The 23294-nt window shown below is 42.6% G+C and overlaps 1 protein-coding gene across 1 annotated transcript in view; it reads left to right on the top strand.

Moving 5' to 3' along the window:
* Positions 1 to 23294, top strand: part of LOC142245878 (dynein axonemal heavy chain 11-like) — a 519159-nt gene that overhangs the window by 379651 nt on the left and 116214 nt on the right. The window contains exons 57-62 of the mRNA XM_075318873.1: positions 1263 to 1403; positions 3333 to 3503; positions 8995 to 9117; positions 11952 to 12145; positions 15862 to 16010; positions 20260 to 20387. Of these exons, the coding sequence (XP_075174988.1) occupies positions 1263 to 1403; positions 3333 to 3503; positions 8995 to 9117; positions 11952 to 12145; positions 15862 to 16010; positions 20260 to 20387 (906 nt within the window). The remainder of the gene's footprint in view (positions 1 to 1262; positions 1404 to 3332; positions 3504 to 8994; positions 9118 to 11951; positions 12146 to 15861; positions 16011 to 20259; positions 20388 to 23294) is intronic.

Raw genomic sequence — 23294 nt, 5'->3', positions numbered from 1 at the left:
CAGCCTGGGATTCTTTAGTTGCACAGCCTGTCTTGGGCGTTGGCCGGTTCTGGCTTCACTGCTCTCCAGTACAGCATAAATTAATCCCTGCTGGCTTGTGATCATCTGCTGGGAGCTCAGGCTGCTGATCACCAGCTGCCCTCACCCTTTATAAGGCTCCGGAGACTGAGGTTGAGTGCTGGATATTGCTTTGCCTCCTGGTTCCTGTGGTTATCCTGTCATATGGTGATCTACAAGTTGTGGTTTCGCATGGTGTGTGAGTCCACCAGTTGGGAGTTTATTTCCTACCCCTTTTTGCTTTACTCCCCAGTTCACATACTGTCCCCCCTTTGTGTTTAAGTGCAGTGTGTGCGAGTTTTCATTTACCCTTGTCAGTGATTATTTGTGAGGTTTTGGTTACTGGGTTTCCGGCTCCCAGTGTGGGCAGGGGGGTAGTAGCAGGGCTCAGACAGGAGACAGGGTCACGCTGGGGGCTCGAACCTGGCTACCATCAAGCCTATCTTGGAGATAAAAGACAGCGCAGGGGCCCCAGTCTTTGGGTCAGCCCAGGAGCCCCTGTTCCATCTGTACATACAGCGTGACAGTTCTTTGACTGAACCCCAGTGCAGGTCCAGCCGGATTTGCATATGGCTTCTAAGCTATAATTATCATCACATCATCTATTTAGTAAAAAAAAGGTATCATTTATATTAAGGGACAAGCACCTCTGCAGCCATACCACTACTTCCATATCTAAAATTGTGCTGTTAGGTTCACTTTAATATCTCTACTGGTTCCAGTGCATTGAAATTGAACACATCTTCCTTGGTTCAACCATAGTTTACAGCTAAATACTTGGGTTTACAGCAGTGGGACACATTGTGATCAGTATAAAGACGGTACCATTCTTTAAAAAAACAGGATCTCTAAGGCAGGCAAATCTTACTGTATAAATGTAGACTGCAATCCAACCATATCATATTCTAAACTCTTCTCTATAAAATTAGCAACAATTTTTGTTACACAATTTAATATTTCTCCATTATCAAATTATCAATAATAGTAAAAATTTTTTGGTAATGAAAAAAAATAACTAGAGAGAAGGACATGGATGAATAGAAAGCACTGCACTGACATAGCGGGAGAGATAGACAAAGAGTTGAAGACTTCCATGGATAACACTACCGGATTACCCAGCACAGCATGAGATTACGATATACTGTATCCATTGACCCTATGCTCCAGTAACTCACTTTAGGACTATGTTTGCCTTGTGCACACAGGTATTAGAAGCCAAAGTCAATGAGGTAAAGATCAACGAAGCTCGGGAACACTATCGTCTGGTGGCATCAAGAGCCTCCCTCCTGTACTTCATCATGAATGATCTGAAGAAAATCAGCCCAATGTATCAGTTCTCTCTTAAGGTAGTAGCCAGTAAATGTAAGGTGAAATATTTTTTGAATTCTCTTCTTCCGAGGATAGGTGGACATGCAGCCAAGAAAGCCACTTGAAGGGGGGAAAATCCAAACTCAAATTGGAGAATTTCTTGTATGCATTTACCATTGAAGGATGTTAAATGCATTATCCTGTTAAAAAAAGTTATTTCCAAACCACTGAAACCCTCATCAATTTGGCAGAACAAGGTATTTTTATCCCAATTTGGATGGAGCGGCAATGACGTACAACCTGCGCTCCATACATTTCCTTTGAGGCCGCTGAGCGCTGCACTCGGCTCTTTTTCACAGCCACATAGAGAACAGAGGGAGTGGTGGTCGGGCATTTGACCTACCACTCCATCTTGGATAAAAATTTGGAATAAAAGTGGGTCACAGCAATGGGGAACCCATCAATCGGCAAGTTACCACCTATTCTAAGGATAGGTGATACCTTGCTTTAACTAGACTATTTCTTTACTATAGGTATTTTAATGTAGGCTCCTAACAGGAATTATAAATACAGTACATGTGCAATTACTAAACATATTTTTACTGGTACCTCAAATGATGAGTACAGAAAATGTATTGCCTATGGTTTATTTTGCCTTTTTCCACTGGTAGAATACATGATGCCTCTTTGTTCTGGTGGCATTGAAAGAATGAAAACAGGATTATTCCCTCCTTTTTACCCACTGTTACCTCATAAGGGAATGACTTGTGTGGTACAAATGTAATAGAGACTTCCGGCAAATACTAAAGTGTTTAAGAAGGTTGGGGAATAAAACATGGTTACCAAATAACTCATAATGTCCGGTAGTCTCCCATACGTAATGTCCAGTAGGCTCCCACACGTAATGTTCTATAGGTACCCACACGTAATACCTGGTAGGCTCCCACACGTAAAGTCTGGTAGGCTCCCAAACGTAATGTCTGGTAGGTTCCCATACGCAATGTCCGGTAGGTTCCCATACGTAATGTCCGGTAGACTCCCATACGTAATGTCCAGTAGGCTATCACACGTAATGTCCGGTAGGCTCCCATACGTAATGTCCAGTAGGCTGTCACACGTAATGTCCGGTAGACTCCCATACTCAATGTCCAATAGGCTCCCACACGTAATGTTCGGTAGGCTCCCATACTTAATGTCCAGTAGGCTCGCACATGTAATGTTCGGTAGGCTCCCATACGTAATGTCCGGTAGGTTCCCATACGCAATGTCTGGTAGGTTCCCATACGTAATGTCCGGTAGACTCTCATACATAATGTCCAGTAGGCTCTCACACGTAATGTCCGGTAGGCTCCCATATGTAATGTCCAGTAGGCTGTCACACGTAATGTCCAGTAGACTCCCATACTCAATGTCCAATAGGCTCCCACACGTAATGTTCGGTAGGCTCCCATACTTAACGTCCAGTAGGCTCCCATACGTAATGCCTGGTAGGCTCCCACAAAATGAGGAGAACTCCCAGATAGAGATGAGCGAACTTGAAAAGTAAAGTTCGGTGTTCGTACCGAACATGGACTTAGCAAGAAAAGACATAGTTGGGGTTCAGAGTTCAGGTGCTTTACGTATGCTGACCACTCGAGCGAGCATTGCTGTGCTCAGGTACACTCAGTGCTCAGCCCCGTGCAAGCTACTTGCTGTGTTTGAATGACTCAAGGACTGCTAATGGATAAAAAACAACATCAACTTACCTAAATGCAAATATTTTTAATAGTTGATATTCTGGAATTATTTTAGGTCTGACAGTCTCCTAATTTGACAAAATTTCACAGTGGTTTTAGTTTGTGGGTTTCATTGTTCATTGTCGGAGTCTTGTGTTGTCACCAGGGAGTTAATTGTAGAGCCATTTAGAGTCGCCTTGCTCCGGTCTTCACTGTTAATTGACATAATCTGAATTAATTTCTCATGTGCAGGCTTTTAATATCGTGTTTCACAAGGCTGTGCAGCAAGCAGAACCATCTGATGATGTCCGATTGAGAGTGAATAACCTCATTGACTGTGTGACATACTCCACATTTATATACATCAGCAGAGGACTGTTTGAAAGAGATAAAATAACCTTCACGGCCCAGTTAGCTTTCCAGGTACGATGCGTGGTACTTTTAATTCTACTTGATGTGTCTTCTAGCACTAGGGTCTAATAGGCTTATTTTGGGGTAGGACTATCGGTAAAATTGAAAAAGTAAGGATGCAAATGCCAACATAGTGTTACTGCTACTAGTTCTCCATGCTTTATAAAGGCATTTTATATTATTATATATTAACCAGACCAAAAGTATGCTAAATAAGTTGTGCTTGGTGCATACACTTTAAAAGCCCAACAATTTTTTTTAGTTTTTTCCCTACATTACATGCAGATATTTTTCTATATTAGTATTATTATATATGCAAAAAAAAAAGCTGGCATTTCACTTTGTTATTTTCATAGTGCAAAGTGTTGCTACAGTTTTGACCTTTACAGAAAGTGTACATGTGGAGCTGTTTTATTCTAAATGTTGTCTACCTGCACTGTGTAATGTGTTCCATAGCCAAATATATTATATGATGTTGATTGTTATAAATGTGTGTTAACATGTAAATGCTGCTAGTGTACCGCCCCCGTGTCAACGGCCGAGCCGCTCGGATCCGGAACCGCGGTGGCTCTAGAGGTCTCCGGACCCGGGGAGTCGTGCGGACACTCGAATTTAAAAGGGGAGATATGTACAGGGGGGTTAGAAGTTAGTGACGCCACCCACGGTGCGTGGTAAGTTGGGGTACCTCCGCTGCTGTTGGGCGAGCCCGGTGACGGTGGTATGGCAGCAAGGTGTTTAACCCCTCCGTGGGTAGGGGGTTTTGCCCCGGGGCTCAGTGGCGATAGTGAAGGGGTGGCGTTGGGTAGGAAAGGGTTTTCTGCGTACTCACTCGGTCCAAGAATACTGACACCGACAGCTTGTAAACCAGAATACTGAGCACCGCTGCAGCAGGGAGGGAGCACGCGTGGATCCGTGCCCCTTGGTGTTGCTTGTTAGCCTGTGACTTTTTCCGTGGCACTCTCTTCACTGTTTGGACCCTTTAGTGTAGAACTAGTCGGGTCCCGCTCACCCGTATGGCTAACGAAGTGAGCTTGCTCTCAGGGTTCACGCTTGGGATTTTCTGGACTATGTATTGGGAAAATCTTATCACCTCGTTGCGCTAGTACCCTGATTTTGGAGTGGGTAGAGGATGAATCTTGAAGACTTCAACCTCATCGGGTAAATTACCGGGATGCGTGAAGCTACTTCCCGGGCTAGGGTCCACGTACCCCATCGTGCCCTGGCCCCTGCCCGGAGATGGCTCAAGGCCGCTGGCTGCCCTCCTTGGCAGATCCGTGCCCCTTGACACGATCCCCTGCGACCGGAGTTCCAGCTGCTACCAGGCCCAGACCAATGTCTGCCACCTAGCAGTCTCAAGGAGCCCTGCTCCAAAAGTGTGACCTCTCACTTCGAGAGTCACCGCTCCACTCTCTTGCTCCTAACACTTCTGACTCTCCCTTACCAATCCCCCCTAAGTGGGCAGCCCTATTCCCTTCAGGCCCCCCATTGGTGTGTCTGGTGGGTGTGGTGCAGTGTTCCTAGAGTTTTGACTGGCTCTGCTCTTAGCAACACCAAAGGACAGGGACCCGTAACCAAGGAGGATGCGGCTACTGTGTAGAAGGGCAGATTGCACAATACCCTGTGACAACCTGATAGTCCAGGGCGTCACACTAGCTGAGGTCTAAGTTCTCGATATAGCAGAGCCAGGGCTGTTTACCACCAGGTGCCACCTAGCGGGTGGGCTGGAGCAGTGACAGATTAGATATCAGATAGGACAGGGTTAAGTCAAGATGAAGGAGTGACTGGTGGCAAGAAGGTTGGCTAGTAGTACAGGCGTCAAGGGATGCTAGTTCTGGATAGGGTTTTATTAAGAGAAGACATGTCTATGGTGTCAGTCAGGGATCCCTGAGGTAACCTCGAGAGGTCCAGACCCTACGGTTCACCCCAACGGGCTTAGAGAGTTGTACAACTAGAGAGCCGTCGGGGCCAAGGAGCGGACGACGGTATGAGAAAGAGGGGGGAACGGAGACACAGACTCGGCAACTTGAGGACAAGCTCCAAGATAGTGGGTAAGAGGTCTAGAAAGAGTACCCCAGAAACAGTGGAATCAGAACCATAAGGAATGAGGCCATGTTTGTCATAACGGTGTGAAGAATAAACTGAACAAGTTTGGTTGCCAAGTGACCTCTGGTGTTGCGTGTGTTACTATGTCATTTACGACAAGGATCGGTGTGATGGGGTCCTTCTCCCATATCACATAATCAACAGAGCGAGAGATGGCTGTTCAATCCAAAGAGCATTTATTCCAAGCAAATCAAATGGTCCATAACATAATCCACAAAACAGAGGGTAAAATTAATCCAGTAACACAAATATAGTCCGGTAAGCGATAAATATTCAGGTCTGAGAAGGCTCAGCTTCTCCCAGAGGATCAATCCTTCTCTCTTCAAGTTCTCCAAACAGACTGCCAAATTCCCCAGGTAAGCAGAGAGTTTACAGTAGGTGGATTCCAGGCCCCCTCCTCCACACCTTGGGATAGAAGCACTTCAAGAGGCTATAACCTTGCATTACAGGGGGTGATTACCTAGACAATACAATGTACACACCAGCAGTACAAATAATGGACAGTGAACCATGCCTAAACATTAACCCACACAAAATGGTACATGACCCACAATATCCCACCATCACAACAGGCAGTAGGCTGTTGGGCACCAGCCTGAATAAACCAGTAAATGTTGCGCACCCCACCCAAACTCACACCCTAAGGCCCCCTTCACACGCACGTGTCTCCGGTACGTGCTAGGTCCGTGCCCGCATGTACCGGAGACATGGGCACACGTAAACCCATTAAAATCAATGGGTTTATGTGCACGCATGTGTGCAGCCATTGGCCCGTGCCTCCGTGTGGAGCACACGTGAGCCTGTGTGCTCCACACGGATGCATGTCCGTGTTTCTCCGGCAGCACGGATGTCTCACGGCCCGCACACGTACCACACAGATGTAGTGTGGATGCGTGCCCACATACTCACCCCCACGAGCCCTGCAGTGTCTGCCGTGGCTGTCACCTGCATCCGACCCCCAGTGAATTTGAACAATGCGTCATCTTCACTGAGGGCCAGAAGCAGCATCAGCGGGGCATGGCCTGTGCCGGATACTGTCATTCAGCACCACAGACAGCTCCGGAAGAAGCAGGTAAGGCGGGGCTTTCCCTTCTCCGTGTATTATAACGTATAACACACGGAGAACACACGTAGTGCCATAAACACGGCACACAGAGGGGAAAAACGCACCTTTGACACGTGCGTGATTTTCACGGACGTGTGAAGGGGGCCTTAGACAGAATCTTCTTGGCAAAGGAGTGCTGCACCCGTACTGTCCGGCATCCATGCTTTCCTTCATACAGTCAGTCAAGTCTCTCCCACCTTGATTAAACACAGGAATTCTCGGTTTGGTCAAGCGCTTCTGTGTTCTCTATGAAAGAAACGCTGCCAGTATTAACCGGCAGAGGAATTTATTATGGCTAAACACAAGGATCAAACAATTATATTCCAACCTCCCAATTTTTATGACCCCAACTTAATCTGTAAGGGGACAGTCTGGAGGCCCCTATACACATTAAATGGTAAGTTGATCCCTTCGAAATCTATGGGTTCAGTAGATACCATATTTTCCGGCGTATAAGACGACCCCCAACTTTTCCAGTTAAAATATAGCGTTTGGGATATACCGTATATACTCGAGTATAAGCCAACCCGAGTAAAGGCCACTTTACACGCTGCGATATCAGTACCAATATTGCTAGCGTGGATACCGCCCCCATCGGTTGTGTGACATGGGCAAATCGCTGCCCGTGGCGCACAACATCGCCCAGACCCGTCACACGGACTTACCTGCCCTGCGACGTCGCTGTGACCGGCGAACCGCCTCCTTTCTAAGGGGGCAGTTCGTTCAGCGTCACAGCGACGTCACAGCTGCGTCACTGAATCACCGCCCAATAGAATCGGAGGGGCGGAGATGAGCGGGACGAACATCCCGCCCACCTTCTTCCTTCCTTCCGCATTGCGGGTGGAAGGCAGGTAAGGAGAGGTTCTTCGTTCCTGCGGTGTCACACGTACCGATGTGTGCTGCCGCAGGAACGAGGAACAACATCGTTACTGCTGCAGCAACGATATTCGAGAATGGACCCCCATGTCAGCGATGAGCAATTTTCCACGTTTTTGTAACGATGCAAAATCGCTCAAAGGTGTCACATGCAACGGCATAGCTAACGCGACCGGATGTGCGTCACAAATTCCGTGACCCCAACGAGATCGCTTGAGCGATGTCGCAGCATGTAAAGCGGCCTTAATGTCCTCATTGTTTACTAATGTCCCCTGTGCAGTAATATCTCCTGCAGTAATGTGGCCATTGTTTAGTTATGTCCTCCTACTGGTCCCCTTCTTGTCCCCTATAACGCCGTTGTTTACACACAATAAAAAATATTCTCACCTCTCCTCCGTTCCTGCGGTGTCCTCAACTGCTTCTTGTAGTCTGCAGGAACACAGACCTCCTTGGTGATCTTGTCCGCTGCACGGAGCCGTCGCTGCAGGCTGCCGTTATGGCTTTACTGCAGTTGAATGCTTTGCGGCGCCGTAAAGCATTCAACTGCAGTAAAGTGCTGACAGCAGCTGCGGCAGCCCCGTGTACAGGATGTAGTCATGGAGGAGTGCTTCTTGTGGACCGCAGGTACATAAATCCCTCCATGATCGCGTCCAATACACAGGGCTGCCACTGCTGTCCACGCTTTACTGCAGTTGAATGCTTTGCATCGTGTTGCTGCCGCCGTGAAGCATTCAACCGCAGTAAAGCCATGACGGCAGACAGCAGCACTGTACACCACCGTATAAGACGTCCCCCAACTTTTGAGAAGATTTTCAGGGGTGAAAAAGTTGTCTTATACGCCGGAACATACAGTAGGTATCTAATGTGCATGGGGCCTTAACTGAAAAACACAATGCAGGAATAATAAATGTATCATCATATCACATAAACATTTTCCATTGTAAGGTATAGAAACTGGCTCCTACGATATGGAGAATGCATTATTCTAGATGGTGTTTATTGTAGGAATACACGGCTTGACGAAAGGTTCACTTGTGTTCAGTATGATAAATTTTGGAATAAGTAGGACGCACTATGCATTTCTTCCTATGACAAAATCTATTCCTCCTTGTTGGAGATCAGTGATTTAAATTTGTTCATCTGTAAACTCTTTTATCCAATGTCTAGTTGTGACACCGAGAATCGGTGCTTTATCCTTACATTTCATCATTGCTGACAGCTCCTCAGCTCAGACATTGTGAACTCTTTGCTTGCCCTTCAGCTGATGCATTAGCTAATCCAATAAAATAGAAAAGAGGTTGGCTTTAATGTCTACAAGCGCGTCATTTCTGACATGAACTCGTGACAGTCTTTACACTTTGCATTCTAGTTATTGAACCGGGTTTTTCTTTACTTTTTTTTTACCTTTTTTTTTTTCAGCTTTTGATAATGAATAAAGAAATTTCTATTCAAGAACTTGACTTCTTACTTCGCTTTAACATTGACCATATCTATAATAGTCCATTGGACTTTCTTTCAAATTCAGCATGGAGCGCTATTAAGGTAAGTTTTCTTAAATTGGGAGCAGTACACTTATTCATAGTTCAAAAAATCTAAGCTTTCTTTACAAGCTCGTCTCAAGAAGAAAAAGTTATGGCAATATTGCAGAGTTTGAATGTTGGCATACTTTTATAAAACTACCTTTTAATAATGTGAAATTGCACCTATACCTCCCTATCATAAACACATGGATGGGTAATAGAAAGGGCAAAACGAGGCATGTGCCTGGGGGCATCCACCACTGTGGCCATGTAGAGAACCTTTACCAAGGACCAGGAATTCCGATACCTTTACTAAAATCACCACAGGAGGTGAAGAACCGGTTGTTCATCGGGTGCATGCCTTAAGCGGGCTTTACACGCTACAATATATCTTACGGTGTGTCGGCGGGGTCACGTCATAAGTGACACACATCCAGCATTGTAAGTTATATTGTAGCGTGTGACAGCTACGTGCAATTGCGATTGAACGTTAAAACGTTCATCGCACGCACGTCGTTCAATTGCTAAAAATTGAACGTGAGGTTGTTCAATGTTCCCATAGTAGCACACATCGCAGTGTGTGACACCCCGGGAACGATGAACTGCAGCTTACCTGCGTCCTGCAGCTCCCGCCGGCAATGCGGAAGGAAGTAGGTGGTTGGGATGTTTACGTCCCGCTCATCTCCGCCCCTCCGCTTCTATTGCCCGGCTGCCGCGTGACGTCGATGTGACACCGAACGTCCCTCCCACTCCAGGAAGTGGACGTTCGCCCGAGGTCGTATGGAAAGGTAAGTGCGTGTGACGGCAAATAATCGTTTGTGCGACACGTTCAACAAATTGAACGTGCCGCACATACGATGGGGGTGGTTACGATCGCATACGATATCGTATGCTTAATCGTAACGTGTAAAGCAGGCTTTACATATTATTTTAATATATACTGGTCATCTAGAAGTAACGCATCTAAGTCGCTCTCTCCAATAGAATCTGATGCAAACCCAACTTTTTTGTCCATTGTTAAATAAATGATGTCTACTGGATCCATTTTTTTAACATTGGAGTCTATGGAGAATGGATCCGTTCACGACTTACTATTTAGCTATCCGTTATTCTTGCATTTGTAATGGATCCTTTTTTTCTTACAGGATTAGTTTCAAATGCAAGGTAAATAACAATCCGTTAACGCATCCGATCTCTATAGACTCCCATGTTTAAAAAAAAGGATCCGGCAGACATCATTTTGCCAACAGATCTCTGCATAATAATAATAATAATTTTATTCATTTATATAGCGCTATTAATTCCACAGCGCTTTACATACAATGGTAACACTGTCCCCATTGGGGCTCACAATCTAGAGTCCCTATCTGTATGTTTTTCGAGGATCCGTTCTAATGGATGATTACAGGACATGTGAACTCAACCTAACAAAACAATGCAATAAACCCTTGAGCCCTTCTCAATGGGGATTGCAGGTAACTAGAGTTGCATCATCTACCCCTGTTGTTATGCCAGGGTTTGGAGCTGCAATCTTTATACAGATATTGTATATAGAAGGGGTGTTCCCATCTGGTATACACTATAAATGTGTGATAGATGCAGCATGGTGGTTCAGTGGTTAGCACTGCAGTCTTGCAGCACTGGGGTCCTGGGTTCAAATCCCACCAAGGACGACATCTGCAAGCAGTCTGTATGTTCTCCCCGTGTTTGTGTGGATTTCCTCTGGTTTCCTCCCACTCTACAAAGACATACTGATAGGGAATTTAGATTGTGAGCCCCAATGGGGACAGTGTTGCCAATGTATGTAAAAGCGCTGTGGAATTAATAGCGCTATATAAATATTATTATTATTATTATTATTATTAACAATAATAATAATAATAATAATAAACAATCAAAAACTCCGCTAACAAGTCACCATAGTGAAATCAACAATCAAAAAATCCACAATCAGGAGCCAATATGAGACACTCAAATGAAAGGGATAATGACCATGACAAATATATAAGAATAAAATGCTGAATTTTATTGAAAAATATATTAAAAAATTCAATTAGATCATAAAACAATTATTGGACAAAAAATTCCCTTATTTTTAGCAACAGCAAAACAGGCAAAAAAAGTTCATAGTGCCAAGACCAATTATGTCTTTATCAAAAAATAAATATGCTAGTGATAATTTATAAGGTGCTAGATGGAATTGAGTGCTTTCTGAGTATAAAAGTGATCCTATTTAAATCCCGTGTGTGCATTAAATTAAGCACAATAGATTCACTACCTTAATGAGAGGTCCAGTGGTCCTGTTTGCCGAGTACCCCGATGCGCGTTTCGTGCATTAATCTTCCTGTTATTATTTTTATTACCAGCTGTGTGACCCAAATCTATCTCAAGAACATGGCTGTGAGAAATGCAGATTCTTTCTAAATTTCTATGGGAGCTCTGAAAATTGTGTAAAGAGTGACTGCCATAAATGTCCCATATGGAAAGACACCTTTTGAAAATGAATTAGAAAAATCAATTGCAAACATGGTAGTTTAATCAGGAAAAAATGCTGCGTAAAATACACACATTTTTTTGCCTCACTTATTCCCTGCATTTTTTTCCGCATTTATTTGAATGGGGGAAAAATATTGCAAATCGATGAAAGAATTGAGATGCTGCAGAGCGCGCATGAGATTTCAGAAATCTCATTCACTTTGCTGTTACCGTAAAATGCTGCAGGGGGGTTTGCAGCAAAAATGCACTGAAAACACCTACAACAGATACTTTACGACTGCTTTCTGTGTGACAGGAATTAACAACTTAGGTAAGGGGGATACAGAATGATCTAACCCATGTTTATACCATGCTGTACAGACAATGAGCTTCATGGATGAATTTCGTGGACTGGACAGAGACATTGAAGGATCTCCAAAACGGTGGAAAAGAGTGATTGAATCTGAGTGCCCAGAAAGAGAACGTCTACCACAAGAATGGAAAAGCAAGAGCTCCCTCCAGAAAATGATAGTGATGCGAGCGCTGAGGCCTGACCGGATGACTTATGCTGTCAGGTATTATAATAAAATCATACTTGCACTCTCGTCATATACAATCTATATCTGAAAGTGTTGGCACCCTTTGAATTGTTCCAGAAAGTTGAGTATTTCTCCCAGAAAATTATTGCAATTACAGGTTTTGTTATACCTATGTTTATTTCCTTTGTATTGGAACAACACAAAAAAACTGAGTAAAAATGCAAATTGGACACAGTTTAACACTAAATTGCCAAAATGGGCCAGACAAAATTGTTAGCACCCTCAACGTAATAATTGGTTGCACACCCTTTGCAGTTATTTATTCCAATTAGTTGCTTCCAATAGCGATCAACAAGCTTCTTACACCTCTCACCTGGAATATTAGTTTGCAAAACGATCCAGTCCTCTCATATTTCAAGGGTTCTTCTCCCAACAGCAAATTTAAGATCTCGCTACAGGTCTTCAGTAAGATTTAGATCAGGACTCATTTCTGCCACTTTAGAACTCTCCAGCAATTTGTTTCTATCCATTTCTTGGTGCTTCCTGAATTATGTTTAGGGTCATTGTCCTGCTAGATCCATGACCTAAAACACAAAGCCAGCTTTATGACACTGGGCCCTACATTGTGGCCCAAAATCCTTTGGTAATCTTCAGATTTCATGATGACTTTCACACAGTTAAGGCAAACAGTGCCAGAGGCAGCAAAATGACCCCCAAAGCATTTTTGAACCTCCACCATATTTGACTGTAGGTATTGTGTTTTCTTTGTTGGCCTCATCCCATTTTTGCTAAACACTAGAATGATGTGATTTAACAAAAAGCTCTATCTTGGTCTCATCTGTCCACAAGTTGTTTTCCCAGAAGGATTTTAGCTTACCCATATACATTTTGGCAAACTGCAGTCAAACGTTTTTATGTCTTTGTGTCAGCAGTGGAGGTCCTCCTGGATCTCCTGCCATAGCGCTATTATTACATTCAAATATTGAGAGACAGATCACGCTGACACTAATGCACCCTGAACCTGCAAGACAGCTTGAATTTCTTTGGAACCTAATTGGGGCTGCTTATCCACCACTTGGACTATCCTGCATTGCATCTTTTTATCAATGTTTCTCTGACGTCCACATCCAGGGAGATTAGCTACAGTGCCATGGTTTGTAAACTTCTTGATCATGTTACGCACGTGGACAAAGTAACATTAAGAGCCATGGAGATGGACTTGTAAGTAACCTTGAGATTTTAATATTTTTCAGCAATTTGGGTTCTCAAGCCCTTACACAGTTCTCTTCTTTTTCTGTTCTCTATACATAGTGTGGCACACACAGACACCCAATGGAAAGATTGAGTCAACTTCTCCCATTTTTATCTGGTTTCCGGTGTTATCTCCATATCTCCCACATCTGATACTTTCCATAGGTGGGTTTGAATGAGCATCACATGCTTAAAACAAAGTTTTTTTTACTCGCAATTTTGTAAAGGTGCCAGCAATTTTGCCTGGCCTATTTTTTGAGTTTTGTCTGAAATTATGTCCAATTTGCCGGGTTTTTTTCTGTTGCTCCCATACACACAAAGGAAATAAACATGTGTATAACAAAACATGTGTATTTGTAATAATTTTCTGGGAGAAATACTTCATATTCTAGAACAATTTCATGGGTGTCATCACTTTAGGCCATGATTGTATAAGGAGGATTATTGTACATTTTCATCTGTTCAGATTTTTTTTTTATCTAAAACTTTTCTGCCATGATGAAGCTCAACTTTTATCAAGAGATAAAAAGTATTTAAAAAAAACATAGATAAGAGTTAATGGATGTAAATGGATAAGAAAGTTGCAAAAAGCCAACCTCTCTCCAACAATCAGCATGAACATTTTTGGACCCTCAGGGTGTCTTCTACCCTAAAGGCCGCTTTACACGCAACACCATCGCTAAAGAGATGTCGTTGGAGTCACGGAATTCATGACGCACATCCGGCCTTCTTAGCGACGTCGTTGTGTGTGACACGCAGGAGCGACTGTTAACGAGCGATAATACTCACCATATCGTTGCTCATTGACACGCTGCTCTATTCCCAAATATCGTTGCTGCTGGAGGTACGATGTTGTTCGTCGTTCCTGCAGCACCACACATCACTATGTGTGACACCGCAGGAACGAGGAACATCACCTTACCTGCGGCCGCACGGAATGAGGAAGGAAGGAGGTGGGCGGGATGTTCGACCCGCTCATCTCCGCCCCTCCACTTCTATTGGGCAGCCGCTTAGTGACATCGCTATGATGCAGAACAAACTGCCCCCTTAGAAAGGAGGCGGTTCGCCAGTCACAGCGACGTCGCTAGGCAGGAAAGTAGTTTGACTGTTCCTAGCGATGTTGTGTGGCACGGGTAGCGATTTGACCGTGACGCACAACCGTTGGGGGCGAGTACGCTCGCTAGCGATATCTGTAACGATATCGCAGCGTGTAAAATGGCCATTAGTCTTGTGTTCTTTGTACACATGTCCTTACTATTTCCATTTGTCTATTTTATGTTCTTTGATATGTAGTCTTCATGTGCTATAAATGACTTAATGACAAAATGTATAATTGATGGAGGAAGGGTGAACTAGATGGACCTAGGTCTTTTTTCAACCTATGTCATTATGTAACTATATGTTATTGGTATTCCTTAAAAAATGTAATGGGCCATCGGGGGGAGGGGGTGAAAATAGGTGGAATCAGTGCACAAGTAAACTGATTCTTTATTGGGGGACAAATTAAAAAACTGTATCAGGTCTAATGTCACTATTAAACAAGTTACCAAAAAATTACATAGGAAAACTAACAGAGTATCCTTTGTTGAGTAAATCCACTGACATAGTAATAAGCCCTAAAACTTATTCTACAACCAATCACTTTACACTATCCTTTATTTTTTAAGAGTTGATTCATAAACACTTTTTCTTTATTAGGACCATTTCACCCCAGTCTAAGGGCGGCTTTGCACGTTGCGACATTGCACGTGCGATGTCGATGGGGTCAAATCGAACGTGACACACATCCGGCGTCGCAGTCGATATCGCAACGTGTTAAACCTTTTTGATACGATGAACGAGTGCAAAAGCGTCGTTATCGTATCATCGCTGCAGCCTCCGACATTTCCATAATGCCGATGGTGCGACTGGTACGATGTTGTTCCTCGTTCCTGCGGCAGCATACATCGCTGTGTGTGAAGCCGCAGGAGCGAGGAACATCACCTTACCTGCCGCCGGCTGCAATGAGAAGGACGGAGGTGGGCGGGATGTTTACATCCTGCTCATCTCTGCCCCTCCGCTTCAATTGGCCGCCTGCCGTGTGACGTCGCTGTGACGCCGCACGACCCGCCCCCCCTAAGGAAGGAGGCCGGCCGCTGGCCAGAGGGACGTCGCACGGCAGGTAAGTGCGTGTGAAGCTGCCGTAGCGATAATAATCGTTACGGCAGCTTTCACTAGATATCGCACGTGCGACGGGGGCGGGACTATCGCTGCAGCATCGGTAACACATTGTTACCGATATCGCAACGTGCAAAGCCCGCCTAACATTGGGCAACTACCAGTCCAGTACTAAGTCAATAATAGAAAGTGGCTGCGCGACACCAATTAAGTTATGGTCATCCCCATCTCATACGCACTCTTATGATTTAAGACCAATGGTTACTGATGTTTTAAGGCTTTCTGTCCTAGTAATTGGGAAAATGAACCGTAATACAATATATAATTTATTTTTAACCATTCAGAAACTTTGTTGAAGAGAAGCTTGGATCCATGTATGTGGAACGACGTAAAACAGACTTTGCAAAATCCTTCCAGGAGAGTGGACCATCTACTGCTATAGTCTTCATCTTGTCTCCAGGAGTCGATCCACTGAAAGATGTAGAGACACTAGGTAGGAGGAAAAAATGCATTATTATAATAGGCAAAGCTATTGTTTTTTATGTGGCATAGGTAATATATGTCTGTTTGTTAAAGAGGTTGCCCACTACTGTTATATTAATGGCCTATCTTAGGATAGGTAGGTCATCCATATCCGACACTCTGTACCCTTGCCTATTACCCTGATGGCCTATCCTTAGGATAGGTAATCAATGTCTGATCAGCCAGAGTTTGACACCCCATACCGTCGCCTATCAGCTGTCCTTGGTGCCGGCAAAAGCAGCAGGCAGCCGGAAATGCTCAGCTCCGATGCTGCCCTGTCAATTGGTACTGCACATCCACCTCTCAATCAAGCCAATAGGAGGCAGATGTGCAGTACCCGGCTGCTGCCACTATCGGAAGTTGGGGAAGTTCCAGAACTGAGCACTTCTGTCCGCTGGCACCGAGAACAGGACAGGCCGTCAATATAAAAGTAGTGAATAACCTCTTTAATGCTTCAATGAGAACATTATTAGAAGGGCGGAATAAATAGAATATTGTACTTTGCTCTTTTTAGCAAAAAGTCTGCAAAACAAAAAATGGCTTAATATTTTGCAAATCACCCTTTTGAACCGCTTATCATTATTTGTAGAAATATGTGACTAGTTTTTCTTCATAATACATGCAAATGTGTATTTTCTGGATAATAGCCATGTTTCATTAAAGGTGCAAATCCCAGCCATTGTTCTAGTACCGAATATTTTCATTTGTTTTTATTCTAGTGTTATCTTTATCACCTCTTATGTGTAATTATTTTAAATTACTCCACTATAATTAAACAAATTTATAATACAAAGAGAATAATAAAACAAATTCTGCTAGATCAGACCAAAAAAATAATGGCCAATGGTCCTTAATCTGTGGCACGTTATGTGGCCTTCCGCACTCATTTCTAACCTCTGCAATGGACAGGACAACCAAGAATTGCACAGAAAGGATTTCTCTGCTGTGGCTGCGTCTTTGCATTTTCAATATGCGACATTCACGGAAAGAAGGGGGCAGAACATGTGTGAACTGCGACGTGGAAATGTAGCAGTGCTCAGTTCTGTGGACTCCAGACAGGAGGTGTTAAGGGAGTTAATTAAGAAAAAATATAGATACTGTTCTTAAAATGAAAGTTTTGGGCTCTCAAAAAGTTTTATACAAGACAATAAATGACACTACATATTGGCAAATGTCAATGAATACATTTGAAGACTACACACCAATACTTACAAAACATTTATATATTAAGTAGCAATATTATACAATAAAAATTAAAAAATATGATAATTTAATTTAATATACAAATGTTTTATTAGGAGTGATCAACATTTTTAAATATTGGCATGCAGTTTACAAGTTTATGTATTGACATTTAATCGAGACTGTTAATGCTACATTAATTTTTTTATCCTCTTTTTATCATAGAAAACAAAAATAATCTGCAGCGTGTCAATTATTTAAGCTTTTTATGCAGTATTTTTTCACCCATTGAATTCAATAACAAAAATGCATGCAAATACGCACATATTTGCCCTGTGTTTTTGCTGCCAAGAGATGCACAAAATGTGCAGACATTTCTGCAACCAAATACTCAATGTGTGCACATACCCTATTCCTGCTTTCTCGTTGATCTGCATTCATGTTATCATGTGTATATGGTGTCTATATGCGTGATAAAGTTATATTTTTTCATATATTCATACACATAGGAGAAAGTACAAAGAATGGAGAGGTCTGTAATTTTTATTGTAGGTAAATAAATAAATAATAAAATCCAGAAAAATCACATTGTATGATTTTTAAATAATTAATTTGCATTTTATTGCATAAAATAAGTATTTGAGATAATAGAAAAACAGAACTTAATATTTGGTACAGAAACCTTTGTTTGCAGTTATAGAGGTCAGACATTTACTGCAGGTCTTGACCAGGTTTGCACACACTGCAGCAGGGATTTTGGGCCACTCCTCCACATAGGTCTTCTCCAGATCTTTCAGTTTTCGTGGCTGTCGCTGGGCAACATTAAGTGTTGGCTACCTCCAAAGATTTTCTATTGGGTTTAGGTCTGGAGACTGGCTAGGCCACTCCAGGACCTTGAAATGCTTCTTATAGAGCCACTCCTTAGTTGCCCTGGCTGTGTGTTTTGGGTCATTGTCATGCTGGAAGACCCAGCCACGACCCATCTTCAATGTTCTTACTGAGGGAAGGATGTTGTTGGCCAAAATCATGTGATTCATGACCGCACCCATCCTCTCTTCAATATAGTGCAGTCTTCCTGCCCTCTTTGCAGAAAAGCACCCACAAAGAATAATGTTTGTACCCCCATTCTTCACTGTTGTGACTCTGTTCTTGAGGTTGTGCTTATCCTGCTTCTTCCTTCAAACACAGTGAGTGGAGTTGATACTATAATGTTCTATTTTGGTCTCATCTGACCACATGACCTTCACCAATGCCTCCTCTGGATCATCCAGATGGTCATTGGTGAACTTTTATCGTGCCATGACATGTGAGCAGGGAGACCTTGTGTGCCCTGCAGGATTTTAATCCATGACAGTGTAGTGTGTTACTAACATTAATCTTTGAGACGTTGGTCCCAGCTCTCTTTAGGTCATTGACCAGGAACTCCCGTGTGATTCTAGGCTGATTCCTGACCTTTCTCAGAATCATGCTTACCCCACAAGGCAAAATTTTGCATGGAGCCCCAGACTGAGTAAGATTGATGGTAATCTTGTCTTTCTTCCTTTTTCTAATAATTGCACCAACAGTTGTTGCCTTCTCACCAAGCTGCTTGCTTATTGTCCTGTAACCCACCCAGCCTTGTACAGGTCTACAATTTTGTCGCTGGTGTCCTTATACAGCACTTTGGTCTTGGCCATGGTGGAGAGGTGGGAGTCTGATTAATACAGGTAATGAGTGCAGAGTAGAGGGGGCTTCTTATAGAAAAAAATAACAGGTCTGTAGGTGATTAAATACTTGTTTCATGCAATAATATGCAAATTAATTATTCAAAAATCACGCAATGTGATTTCCTGACTTTTTTAGGGGGGTTCTGTCTGTCACAGTTGAAGTGTACCTATGATAAAAATTACAGACCTCTCCATTCTTTGTAGGTGAGAAAACTTGGATAATTGACAGTGTATCAAATACTTATTTTCCCCAAGATAGATAGATAGATAGATAGATAGATAGATAGATAGATAGATAGATAGAGTAGATGGAGGTTTTGAGGGACAATTGCATTTTAAAGATATTCTTCATTGTTTCTCGGGATCCAGGGGGTTTATAAAAAGAGGATAAAAAAATTAATGTATAATTAACAGTCTGAATTTCTGAATTAAATGTCAATCCATAAACTTAGATCAAACCTGACAGCATGTGTTGGATAACCACTACATGAATATAAGCCAAAGAAAAAAGAGTGGTATGACTCCAATATAAAAACAAAATTTTTATTTCACATTTATAAAATCAATACATAACATTATCAAAATACAAAATTCACAGCAGTAAATCCTCAATAGAAGGTGAGCTGGTATCATACATAAAGAAGTATATTAGACGTTCACAGAAACATGTCAGCAACAATTAGCAATAGTATTCCATACAACTAGTTTAGAGGAAAGAGTACAACCAAACATCCATTAAGGCTTAAACAGTTAATCAGCCTCCATATAGGATAGTGTAATCACTATAAAAAGTATGGACATCAAAAACCTGAACATGTACTGACCAGTAAGGTAGATACCGCAACACCTGCCTGCCCCAACGCGCGTTTCACCTTCTTCCTCAGGGGACGCATATACAATCCATAAACTTGGTCTATATGTTAAGCCTATATGTTAAAATGACAATTTAAGATGAACTTCCCTTTCTTCTCGTTACTTTAGAGATAACCTTCTTGCTACCTGCAGACACCATTGGAGGGAGCTCAGGAGCTTACTGAATACTACATTATCTTTCAACTCAATGTATAAAATTTACTTAAAAATGTACTTAGTTTAATTAAAACAAAGTTCCAACTACTGTTAAATACTGAGAAAATAAAAAATTGGGAACTTTAAAGCAGCCTGATATTAAAAGGTGGATATTCACTTGTTTAATTACTAATTACGGTAGGTCTTTATATCACAGTTGATTTTGTTTAACATTTTGTCATGAATAATTCTGTGTTTGCCCCATTTCTTTCCCAATCTTGTTTGTCATTTGACGTGGCGGACATTATTGCCTGCTCTGTATAGGTGGCAGACTTGGATTTACCATTGACGCAGGAAAACTTCACAATATCTCACTGGGTCAAGGTCAGGAAGTTATAGCAGAAATAGCAATGGAAAAGGCATCAAAAGAAGGCCATTGGGTTATACTTCAAGTAAGGCGATTCAGTGTGTTATAGAAGTGCTTCATTGCCAAGCTATGAAACTGCACTTTTACAAAAAATAATCTGTGCCTCTATGAGATGCTTTTGTGGAGTGAAATTGGGTGTATGTCCAAATATGTTTTCCTCAATGACATTCTCTGGTTATTTCGTTCTGATTGAAAGGAGGATTTTTTTTTTTGCTAGTAAGAATGGCCCCAGATTGCGTTATGGTATTGCTTTTAAACTGAGAAATTTTTAAAGTAAAGATCAATTTAGGTGAAGAACAATTTCACTCTTTTAGCAACCACTATAATATCACATTTCAATTAACACTGAAACCAATACACCCGAGACAGATCACACATCAGCATAATAGGGAAGCAATTACTTATGTCTATCTAATTTTTTAAAGGGAATCCGTCACCAGGTTTTTCCCTTATAAGCTGCGGCCACCACCAGTGAGCTTTTATATGAGGGACTGCTGATACATTTTTGACTTTGTGATTTTTTTTTGTCTCTATGGTAATGAATGTTACATCACATGAAAGCCTTATGTGTCTAATATATGTTTTCAAAAGTTTGTGTTTGTTGCTTATGGCAACAGTGTTCTACGCACGCGGGAAAACAAAATGTCTGAGTCTAATGCGATATTCACAGCAACTGAGAGCAGAGAAGTGATAAAATTCTTGTTTCTGCAAGGAAAGTCCACAAAGGATATTCATGGTGATATGTCGCAAACATTGGGGGATCAATGCCCTTCATATTCCACAGTTAAGAACTGGGTTGCCAAAATTAAAACAGGCCACTTCAGCACCAATGATGAGGAACGTCCTGGATGACCGAGAGTGGTTGTTGTTCCGGAGATCGTTGATGCTGTGCACAACCTCATACTGGAGAATCCACGAATTTCAGCTAATGCAATAGCAGACATGATGAGGATTTCCCATGAACGTGTTTGTGTCATCATCTATGAACATTTGGACATGAGGAAGCGATCTGCAAAGTGGGTCCCCAAATGTTTGACAACAGATCAGAGAAGCATGCGAGTGAAAACTTCCTGGTCCATTTTTCAGCATTTCCGGACTGATAAGAACTTCCTGGATCGACTGGTCACTGTGGATGAGATCTGGATTTATTTATATGACCCTGAAAACAAGGAGTAGTCAAAAGAGTGGAGGCACAGTGATTCTCCTCGTCCAAAGAAGTTCAGGGTGCAAAAATCATCCACTAAGGTGATGGCGTCTGTCTTCTGGGATATGGAGGGTGTGCTGCTACTGGACTACCTTCAAAAGGGATCCGTCATCAATGCAAGGTATAACATTGAACTTTTTGACCAATTGAAGGCAGCACTGAAGGCCAAAAGGTGCGGCAAGCTGCCAAAGGAATCTTGTTCCTGCAAGACAACGCCTCCGCTCACACTGCACATGCGACCATGGCAAAATTGGCAGAGCTTCCAGCTGGTTGCCCACCCACCTTATTCACCAAATCTAGCTCCTTCCAACTATTATCATCTAATTCCAAACCTGAAACACCTCAAGGGTACCAAATTTCACACCATTTCTGATGCCATGGCTGCTACGGATGCCTGGTTTGAGGCACAACCGAAATCCTTCTTTTTGCTAGACTTACAGAACTTGGAATACTGATGTAAGAAGTGTGGTGATATCAGTGGAGAGTATGTGGAAGAAATGTAAAGTTTCATCATCCTATCTTGTTTCCTTCTGGGTAAAGTCAAAGATTTATCAGCAGCCCCTCGTATACAGCATTCTAGAATACTGTATATAAGAACTCAGGTTACTCTGTAGAACGTAAAACATTTTTTTTTATAATACTCACCTGGGGGGGACCAGTCCAATGCGTGTTGCTGCTCTCCAGTCCGGTGCCTCCTCTCTGCGGCGATCTCCGTCCTCCTGCCCAGCCCTGTGTGCATGACCCATCTGGTGTTATTCACATTGCTTTCCTGCACATGTGAACTTCTCTCTGCCCTGCTGAGGGCAGAGCAAAGTACTGTAATGCACAGGCTCAAGAAAAGGTCAAAGACCACCCACGCATGCGCACTACAATACTTTGATCTTCCCTCAGTCGGGCAGATCAAGGTACGCATGAGCAGGAATGCAATGTGAATGATGCCGGATGCATCATGCACACAGGGATGGGCAGGAGGACGAAGATCGCCGCAGAAAGGAGGCACCAGACTGGAGAGTAGTGTAAACCATAGGCCCCCTAAGTGTTTGTTACATTATACAGAGCGACCTGGGCTCTTATATACAATATTCTAGAATGCTGTATATAAGAGCTCACTGGTGGTGGCCGCAGCTTATAAGGGAAAAACTTGGTGACAGGTTCCCTTTAATCCTACATTTTTATAGTTTTTTTATGTGATTATTGAGTTTTTCTCATCATCATGTCTGAGCTTCAAAAATCAGGTTAAAAAATATAAAATAAAAAATAAGAACCTATACTTACTCATTATATACCCCAGAGCTGCGGTGTTGCCCCTTGAGTGCTTCCCACTAGTCTTCGTTTATTTGGTTGCAGCCAATCTCTGGCCTCAGCATGTATGGCACAAGACTGGTGATTGGCTGCAGCAGTCACATATGTAGACATTATGTCATCACTGCAGCCAAGTAAAGAGAGATGGGTGGGGACCACTAGGATCGGCAGTGCTGGACCTGCAGAGGATATAACAGGTCAGTAGTACGGGTCAATATATTTATGGTCTCTGAAAACCCTTTTTAGTTTTTACATTGCTCAGCTGTGACTATACTTTCTTCTTGATTGCTACATTTTCTTCTGAGCTTAAATCAATATAAATATTGATGTGCTATATATATATATATAGCACTATATATGCTATATATGTGCTATATATATATATATATATATATATATATACAGGGCTGTATTTTGCCTTCGTGC

Source organism: Anomaloglossus baeobatrachus, chromosome 7, assembly GCF_048569485.1.
Source record: "Anomaloglossus baeobatrachus isolate aAnoBae1 chromosome 7, aAnoBae1.hap1, whole genome shotgun sequence".
Classification (NCBI taxonomy): Eukaryota; Metazoa; Chordata; class Amphibia; order Anura; family Aromobatidae; genus Anomaloglossus; species Anomaloglossus baeobatrachus.
The sequence above is the reverse complement of the archived record's forward strand: the minus strand, read 5'-3'. Positions and strand labels throughout refer to the sequence as shown.